The 11,389-nt window shown below is 41.8% G+C and overlaps 1 protein-coding gene across 1 annotated transcript in view; it reads right to left on the bottom strand.

Annotated features, from left to right (window-relative positions):
* The window catches only part of sccpdha.1 (saccharopine dehydrogenase a, tandem duplicate 1), a 32,122-nt gene that overhangs the window by 11,529 nt on the left and 9,204 nt on the right, over nt 1–11,389 (bottom strand). Inside the window, exons 3-4 of the mRNA XM_073050471.1 lie at nt 3,355–3,435; nt 1,884–2,013 (exon numbers count right to left, since the gene is read on the bottom strand). Coding sequence (XP_072906572.1) covers nt 1,884–2,013; nt 3,355–3,435 — 211 coding nt within the window. The remainder of the gene's footprint in view (nt 1–1,883; nt 2,014–3,354; nt 3,436–11,389) is intronic.

Raw genomic sequence — 11,389 nt, 5'->3', positions numbered from 1 at the left:
CGAGGGGGGGGATAAGAAGTGGGGGAGGGATGAAGTAGACAGCTGGGAAGTGATAGGCTGAAGGGAAATGGGCTAGTGGAAGGTGGAGAATTATGGGAAATAAAAGAGAAAGAAAGGTAGGGCTGGGGGGAGATTATAGTGAGGGGGGAAAGAGAGAGAAAGAGAACCAGACTAAAATTATAGATAGGGATGGGGTAAAGGGGGGGCGGGGTATCAACGGAGGTCTGTGAGTTGAATGTTCATGCCGGCAGGTAGGAGGCTACCTAGGCAGGAGATAAGGTATTGCTCCATCAACCTGCGTGTGGCCTCATCTTGACAGTAGAGAAGACAATGAACAGACATATTGGAGTGGGAGTGGTCTGTGAAATTGAAGTGTGTGGCCACAGGGAGATCCCGCCACTGCTGGAGGACTGAACGCCAGTGTTTGGCGAAACGGTCTCCCAGTCTGCAGCGGGTCTCCCCAATGTATAAATGGCCACATCAGGAGCACCGGATACAGTATATCACCCCAGTTGACTCGCAGGTGAAGTGATGCCTCACCTGAAAGGACTGCCTGGGGCCTAGGATGGTGGTGAGGGAAGAAGTGTGGGGGAAGGTGTAGCACTTCTTCCGTTTGCAGGGATAAGTGCCTGGAGAGAGGTCGGTGGGGATGAATGGACAAGGGAGTCGCTTAGGGAGCGATCCCTGCAGAAAGCCGAGAGTGGGGGGGAGGGGAAGATGTGTCTGGTGGTGGGATCCCATAGGAGGGCTTATCCCCCTCGACCATCCCAGGTTCTATCACTTCCCAGCTCTCTACTTCATCCCTCCCCCCACTTCTTATCCCCCCTCGACCATCCCTTGTTACTTCACTCCTGATGAAGGGTTTCAGCTCGAAACATCGTCACTACCTCCTCCCATAGATGCTGTCTGGCCTGCTGAGTTCTGTCAGCATTTTGTGTTTTTATTTATTTCCAGCATCTGCAGATTCACTCGTGTTGCCTCTGTCTTATACCTGCGGCCTTTCTTGAATAAAAAATATCATATTTGTTATTCTCTATTCATCTGGTACCACAGAAATGCCCAATGAAGATTTGAAAATATCTCCAAGTTTCAATAGAGTCACAGCACAGAAAAAGGCCCTTCAACCCAACTCATCCGTGTCAAACAGGATACCCCATCCAAGCCAATCCCAAGTGTTTGGCCTATAACCTTTCCAATCCATGTAGCTGTTCTACTGCCTTATAAAAGTTTGTATAGTACCTACCTTAACTACTTCTTCTGGCAGCTGATTTGACATGGATACCACCCTTTGTTTAAAAAAAAACTTTCCCTCAAGTTCCTCTTAGGTCTTTCCCCCCTCACCTTAAACCCCAGTCTTCTCAATTGCCTCCATAGCAGTGCCTGACATTTTGCTCATCAGTCCCCGGGGATCAGTGAACCTTTAAGACCACTAAGGCATGTATAATACCTCCTTTTTAAAATGGTACCTTGTTTTAGCATTTCACCATGCTTCCCTCCACCCTACCCCACCACTCCCTAAATTCTCTAATTACAACAGCCTTCTCCTTAGTAAACACCGATGAGGAGTGTTCATTGAAGACCTCATCTATGACACCTGGTTCCAAGCAGACTGTCCCTTTGAGCTCTATTACTCTGTTTACCCTCTTGCTTTAACACAGAAATTCTGCTAGTGTGATTTCTTGCTGTTTTGACCTTCCAATCTATACAAGTACTCCCCAGGCTTTCTTTGTTTTCATGTTTTCAGTTTTCTAAACAATGTATTTTCCTTTCCATTCTTTATTCAACCTTTGATATCTCTCCATATGCAGGGTTCTTTGGACTTGTCTCTATCTTCAACCCAGTACTGATTGGTTGATAACCAAGTGCCACACGTTATAAATTACCTTTCAACTGATCCCTGGTGTAAAGTACACCCATGTCTGCTGGAATAGAATCAAAGCCACAGCTTCCGACCACATATACTCCTTTTTCAGCAGCTTCTTTGTCATACTTTAGCTGCATGCCTTCCAAAAACTGTGAATGATAAAACAAATGTTAATACCAAGGACCTTAGAAGTGTTAATATACAGAGGAATCTTGAGGTGCAAGACTACAACTCCTTGAACGTGGTGACACAGGTGGATAAAGTAGTAAGAAGGCATTCAGTATGCTTGCTGTTGTAGGCTAAGGCATGGAGTACAAGTGTTGGGACATTGTGTTGTAGCCACACAGTATTGTGTACAGTTCTAATTGCCATTCTATAGGAAAAGGATAGTAGCAACTGTGAGAGTAGAGAAGACATTCACCAGGATGGTGAACAGAGGGTTGTTTGGATACAAGGGGAGATTGGATAGATTGGCTTATGAAACACTGGAATGACCTTATACAGGTTCACAAAATTATGACAGACAGAAGATAATCAGAATGTTCTCAGTGCGGAGGAGTATAGAAATAGCTGGCGCAGGTTTAAGGCAGGAGACGAGAAATTTAAAGGAGATCTAAGGGAAAGGGTTTCCCCACAGAAGGTGGTTAATATCTGGATTAAACTGCCACAAGAGGTGATGGAGGCCATTTAGAAGTATTTGGACAGGTACTTGAATAGGAATGGTGAAGAGGGATATGGAGCTAATGCAGAAAAATGGGATTAGCATTAAAAAGGCATCACAGTGGGCATGGACGAAGTGGACCAAAAGGATGTTTCTGTGCTATTCAATTCAATAATTCTATGTTTTATTACTCTCAGATTAATTACACAGAAACATCAACAATGATTAAAATAGTCAAAATGAAGCTTTGCAAATGCTGAATATCTAGGGGAAAGATATGTTAAACAAATCAGGATTTCTTAGAGAAAAACAGACTAATATTTCAAAAAGGGCCAAGTTAGAACACTGTTGAAGAATTGCTTTTATGAGCTAAATATTCTCTTGTGTTTTTTACCAATGGATAGCATGCAAAATCAGAAAGAAGCCAGATTAATGCATTGGGGCACATAAGAGATTTTTAAAATGTTGAACTTCGAGGTACGAATAAATGTATTTTCCTTAACAATTAATACAGCATATGATCAAATGGACATTTTACTGGTCAAAGTTTATGAACTATAATTATTTATTTTTTGCATTTTCACCCTTTGATCAAAGTATTGCTTCATACACCAGATAAGCAATGATTAAGTGATATTAGTGATTTAAGCTAAATGGAACCATAGAAATGCCATTAATTAAACATGCATAGAAAGACTGTGGACTTATAATAAGGAAGATGCACAATTTCATTCAGAAAATTTTGAAATTCTCTTCAGTGTTTTTTACATAGTATCTTTATATTAGGAGATAGCTAAATTTAGTAGTTCCTTCAGAAAAATATCAATACCTGAGGTTCACCACTGATGTCAACACAGTGAGTTCCATTTTCAACACAGGCCTTCACCACTGGCTCTCCAAAAAACCTGTACTGTAAAAGATATTCAGAAGTTAGCAACAGGCAAGTCAAGTTGGACTTTAAGGATAATGTGTTTCATTATTTAAAAAGAACAATACTCCAACTTCCAACTAACCATATAATTACAGCTGTCAAGGTTCAACCCTTAAATTTAATAATTTCTGAAAGATGTTCTTTCATGCCAGCATCAAAACTGGCCAGTCCTGGTAAAATGCCATCACCCTACAACCTTTTCTCTGGTGCCTGACAAGATGTGTATTTCAGCATCTTCTGTTTGTATTTCCAAATATTTGTCTATTTTTAAAAATAAACATATGCTTCTTTTTCAGTTAGTTATTACATACTATGATTAAAGTATCAATCTTTTAGTTAACATCCTGGCCATAAACCCAAAACAAAATGAGATTTAAATGGCAGGTGATAGAGAAGGGATGCGCTCAGACCGATGGTTTGAAATGTGTCTATTTTAACGTAAGGAATATTGTGAACAAAGCGGATGAGCTTAGAGCGTGGATCAATACTTGGAGGTATGATGTGGTGGCCATTACAGAGACTTGGATGGCTCAGGGACAGGAATGATTACTTCAAGTGCCGGGTTTTAGATGTTTCAGAAAGGACATGGACGGAGGCAAAAGAGGTGGGGGCCTGGCACTATGTCACAGCTGCAGAAAAGGTGGACACCATGGAGGGATTGTCTACGGAATCTCTGTGAGTGGAGGTTAGGAACAGGAGGGGGTCAATAACTTTACTGGGTGTTTTTTTATAGGCCATCCAATGGTAACGGGGATATCAAGGAGCAGACAGGGAAACAGATCCTGGAAAGAGTTGTTATGATGGGAGATTTTAATTTCCCAAACATCGATAGGCATCCCCCTAGAGCAAGGGGTTTAGATGGGGTGGAGTTTGATAGGTGTGTTCAGGAAGGTATCTTGACACAGTATGTAGATAAGCCACAAGAGGAGTGGCTGTACTTTATTTGGTATTGGGAAATGAACCTGGTCAGGTGTCAGATCTCTCAGTGATAGTGAGAGATAGTGATCATAATTCTATCTCCTTTACAATAGCATTGGAGAGAGATAGGAACAGACAAGTTAGAAAAGCGTTTAATTGGAGTAAAGGGAATTATGAGGCTATCAGGCAGGAAATTGGACACTTAAATTGGAAACAGATGTTCTCAGGGAAACGTACAGAAGAAATGTGGCAAATGTTCAGGGGATATTTGTGTGGAATTCTGCATAGGTACGTTCCAGTGAGATAGGGAAGTTATGGTAGGGTACAGGAACAGTGGTGTACAAAAAAGGCTGTAATAAATCTAGTCAAGAAGAAAAGAAAAGCTTACAAAAGGTTCAGAGAGCTAGGTAATGTTAAGAGATCTAGAAGATTATAAGGCTAATGGGAAGGATCTTAAGAAGGAAATTAGGAGAGCCAGAAGGGGCCATGAGGAGGCCTTGGCGGGTAGGATTAAGGAAAACCCCAAGGCATTCTACAAGTATGTGAAGAGCAGGAGGAGAAGACACGAAAGATTAGGACCTATCAAGTGTGACAGTGGGAAAGGGTGTATGGAACCAGATGAAATAGCAAAGGTACTTAATGAATACTTTACTTCAGTATTCACTATGGAAAAGGATCTTAGTGATTGTGGTGATGACTTGCAGCAGACTGAAAAGCTTGAGCATGTAGACATTAAGAAAGAGGATGTGCTGGAGCTTTTGGAACACATCAAGTTGGGTAAGTCGCTGGGACTGGACGGTATGTACCCCAGGCTACTGTGGGAGGTGAGGGAGGAGATTGCTGAGCCTCTGGTGATGATCTTTGCATCATCAATGGGGACGGGAGAGGTTCCAGAGGATTGGAGGGTTGCGACTGTTATTCCTTTATTCAAGAAAGGGAGTAGAGATAGACCAGGAAATTATAGACCAGTGAATCTTACCTCAGTGGTTGGTAATTTGATGGAGAAGATCCTGAGAGACAGGATTTATGAACATTTGGAGAGGCATAATATGATTAGGAATAGTCAGCATGGCTTTGTCAAGGACAGGTTGTACCTTGTGAGCCTGACTGAATTTTTTGAGGATGTGACTAAACACATCGATGAAGGAAGAGCAGTAGATGCAGTGTATATGGATTTCAGCAAGGCATTTGATAAGGTAGCCCATGCCAGGCTTATTGAGAAAGTAAGGAGGCATGGGGTCCAAGTGGACATTGCTTTGTGGATCCAGAACTGGCTTGCCCACAGAAGGCAAAGAGTGGTTGTAGACGCGTCATATTCTCAATGGAGATCATTCACCAGTGGAGTGCCTCAGGGATCTGTTCTGGGACCCTTACTCTTCGTCATTTTTTATAAATGACCTGGATGAGGAAGTGGAGGGATGGGTTAGTAAGTTTGCTGATGACACAAAGGTTGGAGGTGTTGTGGATAGTGTAGAGGGCTGTCAGAGGTTATAGCGGGACATTGAAAGGATGCAAAACTGGGCTAAGAAGTGGCAGATGGAGTTCAACCCAGATAAGTGTGAAGTGGTTCATTTTGGTAGGTCAAATATGATGGCAGAATATAGTACTAATGGTAAGACTCTTGGTATTGTGGAGGATCAGAGGGGCCTTGGGGTCTGAGTCCATAGGACACTCAGCTGCGTAGGTTGACTCTGTGGTTAAGGAGGCGTACGGTGTATTGGCTTTCATCAATCGTGGAATTGAATTTATGAGCCAAGGTAATGTTGCAGCTATATAGGACCCTGGTCAGACCCCACTTGGAGTACTGTGCTCAGTTCTGGTCACCTCACTACAGGAAGGATGTGGAAGCCATAGAAAGAGTGCAGAGGAGATTTACAAGGATGTTGCCTGGATTAAGGAGCATGCCTTATGAGAATAGGTTGAGTGAACTCGGCCTTTTCTCCTTAAGAGGACGGAGGATGAGAGGTGACCTGACAGGGGTGTATAAGATGATGAGAGGCATTGATAGTGTGGATAGTCAGAAGCTTTTTCTCAGGGCTGAAATGGTTGCCACAAGAGGACACAGTTTTAAGGTGCTGGGGAATAGGTACAGAGGAGATGTCAGGGGTAAGTTTTTTACTCAGAGAGTGGTAAGTGCGTGGAATGGGCTGCCGGCAACGGTGGTGGAGGTGGATATGATAGGGTCTTTTAAGAGACTTTTGGATAGGTACATGGAGCTTAGAAAAATAGAGGGCTATAGGTCAGCCTAGTAATTTCTAAGGTAGGGACATGTTTGGTACAATTTTGTGGGCCGAAGGGCTTGTATTGTGCTGTAGGTTTTCTATGTTTCTATTTATTTACAGATTAATACCACAGATGTGATTAAACAAATATTTCCAAAACAGAAATCTCATTCAAATAATATTAACAAATATTACAATTAAATTCTCCCCATTGGCCGAACTTGCTATTTTTATCTGATTTTACACTATCAAATCTGCTCCTCCTTCAATCCAGAGAAAAAAAAACTTAACTTGTTCAACCTTTCTCATCTCTAATCCAAACAGCATCCTGGTAAATCCCCTCTGTATCCTCTCTAAAGCTTACATATTCTTCCTATAATGAGGAAACCAAAAAATGAACACAACATTGCAAGTGTGTTCTAACCAATGTTTACAAAGCTGAAATGTTACCTCATGGCTTCTGAACTTAAACCCCAGACTAACGAAGACCAACACAGCATATGTACTTTAACAAACCTATCAACTTGAGTGGCAACTTTGAAGGGTCTATGGGCTTGGATGACCCCCCCCCCCCCCCCCGCAGTGGCCTCTGTTCCTCCACACTGCTAAGAATCCTGCCATTAGCCCTGTAATTCTACCTTCAAATTTGACATTCCAAAGTGAATCACTTTCATTCTTTGTTTTCCAGCCCTATTGTACTAAGTGACAACAGGATTTTATCCCAAGCTTTTGTTTAGAAAGACTTATTAGAAACAGTCACAGAGCACAAAAACAGACCCTTTGAGTCAGATAGACAAACATACTTTATTGATACCGAGGGAAATTGGGTTTCATTACAGCTGCACCAACCAAGAATAATGAAGAAATATAGCAATATAAAACCATAAATAATTAAATAATAATAAGTTAATCATGCCCAGTGGAAATAAGTCCAGGACCAGCCTATTGGCTGAGGGTGTCTGACACTCCGAGGGAGGAGTTGTAAAGTTTGATGGCCACAGGTAGGAATGACTTCCTATGACGCTCAGTGTTACATCTCGGTGGAATGAGTCTCTGGCTGAACATACTCCTGTGCCTAAATGGGAGTCATTGTCCAAGATGGCATGCATCTTGGACAGCATCCTCTTTTCAGACACCACTGTCAAAGAGTCCAGTTCCACCCCCACAACATCACTGGCCTTACAAATGAGTTTGCTGATTCTGTTGGTGTCTGCTACCCTCAGCCTGCTGCCCCAGCACGCAACAGCAAACATGATAGCACTGGCCACCACAGCCTCGTACAACATCCTCAGCATCATCTGGCAGATGTTAAAGGACTTCAGTCTCCTCAGGAAATAGAGATGGCTCTGACCCTTCTTGTAGACACCTCAGTGTTCTTTGACCAGTCCAGTTTATTGTCCATTCGTATCCACAGGTATTTGTAATCCTCCACCATGTCCACACTGACCCCTCACCACCAGCATTCTCTCTATAGCCTTCTATTCCTTGGAGATTCCAGTTCCCACCTAGATCCTTCTTAAATGTTTGAGGAGAATTGATACGTCATCAAAGGCTCAAGCAAATTTCTATAGATGTACCATGGACAGCATTCTAACTGGTTGCATCACTGTCTGGTTTGGAGTGGCTACTGCACAGGATTGGGAAAAGCTGCAGAAAGTTCTAAACTCAGCCAGCTCCATCATGCTAGCTTCCCCAGCATCCAGGACACCTTCAAAAGGTGATGCCTCTAAAAGGTGGCATCCATCATTAAGGGCTGCCATCACCCAGGACATGCTCTCTTTCATTGCTACCATCGAGGAAGCGGTACAGGAGCTGAAGACACACATTCAGTTTTTCAGCAATGGCTTCTTCCCCTCCACCATCAGATTTCTCAATGAACAATGAACCCATGAGCACTTACTCAGTATTTTACCCCACTCTTCTTGTACTACTTATTTATTTTTACATACATTTCTTATTGTAATTTATAGCTTTATTACTATGTTGCCGCATAACAACAAATTTCATCACACATGCCAGTGATATTAAACCTGCTTCTGAAATGTTATGAGTTCCAAATTTCAAGCAGTCTCTGGGTAAAAAAATTCTTCCTCAGATGCCCTCTTACCCTAAACTCATTTTCATCCAGTCTACCCTATCTATGCCCCTCATAATTTTGTACAATTCAGCCCCCTCAGCCTCCTTCAGTCCAAAGAAAACAAACTCAGCCTATTAAGCATCTATTCATAAATGAATGCTTCATTCTAGGCAACATCCCAGTGAATCTCCTCTGCACCCTCTTCATTGTTTCAACCATTAGGATTTTCAACACAAATGTATTTCAAATACTCTCCATGAATAATCACTTTGCTATAAATACCCTATTTAGGAGAAAAGATACTTTGGGGGGGAATTAATTAATCAACGAAGGAAATTCAAGAGGGCATTAAGTTGAAGGAGAAAACTACAATACATAAAAGATAAGACAGAAAATAAACCATAACCCAAAATGGCAAAGAATATAAAAACAGACAAGTTCATTTAAATATTAAAAGGGAAAAGAGAGATTCAAGTGAGCACAAGCGCAAGCCTCTTAGAAAATAAGGATTTGGTTACAGTTAAGCAAATAAAGAAATGGGAGGAGGTAAACATATTTTTCATCAGTCCTTACAGTAGAAGCAATATTGGATATCCTATACCACTGAATAACGTTGGGGGTAGGGGGTTGATTGGTGTTGGAGCTCAATACAATCACTTTCTCTCAAGAAAAAAAGGCTAAAGGCAACTAAGCCCCCTGCATTGGATGGTTTGCATCTTAGCATCCTAAAATAGTCGTTATTAGAGAGTAAATAGATCAGTTGTAGTTTTCCAACTATTTCTGAATCAGAAGCACCAAGGGTCTAGAAAACTGCCAATGTTTCAGCTCTACACAAAAATAAAAGATGCAACAAACAGATAAAGACATAATCAGCAGCTCTGTTTCATTAGGAGTTTGAGAAGAGTTGGTATGTCACCAAAGGCTCCTGTACATTCTATGGCTGCATGGTGGAGAGCATTTTATGTCTTTGCACTGTACCCCACAGAAAAACAAATTTCACGTCACATAACATTTGATAAGCCCAAAATTAGTTATTAATGAAGTGATAGTGACACATTTGGATTATTTTGAAACATGAACTAATCTAGCAAAAGTCAGCATGGAGTCATGAAGGGGAATTCAGGTCTTATAAATTTATTATAAGTTTTACTTTAGGAAGCCTTGATCAGAGTGGCAGCAAGGCAATCAGTAAGTATACTATCTTTGGACTTCCAGAAAACGTTCAACAAAGTTCAACTTGCAAGCTGCTGTGTTGAAAAATAAGTGCCTGCGGCACTGGAGGTAATATATTGGCATGGATAGAAAATTAGCTAACAGTGTGGAAGGATAAGGGTGTCACTTTCAGGTTACCTGTAGGGTATCATAGGGCCAGGACCATAATTGTTTGCAAGTTATGTAAAGGACTTGCAGAAAGGAAGCAAATCAAATTTCAAACAGATAAAATAGGTAGGATATAGTTTATGGTACAATGTGAGAAAATATATAGTTTATCAATTTGCAAAGAACAGTATTATTTCAACACAAAATAATATAGGGGTCATTGCATATGAACAGAAAGCTAACACATGAATACATTCTGTAATGGGGAGGGATAATAGAATACACCACTTATTTCAAGGGGACTGGAACATAGATGGAGGGAAATCTTACTTGTTGCAGCTATATAGGACCTTGGTCAGACCCCATTTTGGAGTACTGTGCTCAATTCTGGTTGCCTCACTACAGGAAGGACATGAAAACCATAGAAAGGGTGCAGAGGAGATTTACAAGGATGTTGCCTGGATTGGGGAGCATGCCTTATGAGAATAGGTTGCGTGAACTTGGCCTTTTCTCCTTGGAGCTACGGAGGATAAGAGGTGACCTGATAGAGGTTGACAAGATAATGAGAGGCGTTGATTGTGTGGATAGTCAGAGGCTTTTTCCTAGGGTTGAAATGGCTAGCATGAGGGGACACAGGTTTAAGGTGTTTGAAAGTAGTGTTACGCCTGTGCCCCCTCCTTTTTGAGAATCGCAAGATCGCTATTAATTCAGGTCAGGAGACCCAGGAAATGAGAGAGAGACGTTTGGAATGTCCTGGCCCCTCAGCGATACAAAGCCACGGGAAACAGCCATTGTCTCTTGGAGACGGAATTGTGTATTGAGCACTGTGCGATTTATTTGAAGCCCTCAGGGAATGACCACAAGTGGGCTGGTTGAGGGGTGGCATCCTTCCAACCTGATTGACATCGGAGACCCTGTGAGTCAGGATAAAAGAGGGTCTGGGGAACAGCCCCTTTAGACGCACAAGAAGAAACGCTAGAAATCCTGTAATAGCGTAATAGCGACAGCCAGTGGAAAGCCCACGTGCGTCCTTTTCCATTTGCCTCGGAATTGGTGGGCCTTACCACGGAAGAACGGCTTTAGCTAAAACAAAGGAGAAATCAGCCCCAACGACTCTCGAAGGACTGACATCATAAAAGGAATGGGCAAGTTTTAAACTCTCTCTCTTGACTCCAACCAAAGGTTGCAGCCTGCATGAACTTGAGTGACTTTTATATTTCCATCGGACAATACATTATCCCCTAGACAACGACAGAGCTATTTCTTAGTGATTATTATTATACCCGCGCTTTTAGACTTAGTAGTGACAACGAATATTATCTGTATGTTTGCATTGATTTTTTTTGTGTATTTTTATCAATAAATACTGTTAAAAATAGTACCATCAGACTTCAAC

The sequence above is a fragment of the Hemitrygon akajei genome, chromosome 7, assembly GCF_048418815.1.
Source record: "Hemitrygon akajei chromosome 7, sHemAka1.3, whole genome shotgun sequence".
Taxonomy (NCBI): Eukaryota; Metazoa; Chordata; class Chondrichthyes; order Myliobatiformes; family Dasyatidae; genus Hemitrygon; species Hemitrygon akajei.
The sequence above is the reverse complement of the archived record's forward strand: the minus strand, read 5'-3'. Positions and strand labels throughout refer to the sequence as shown.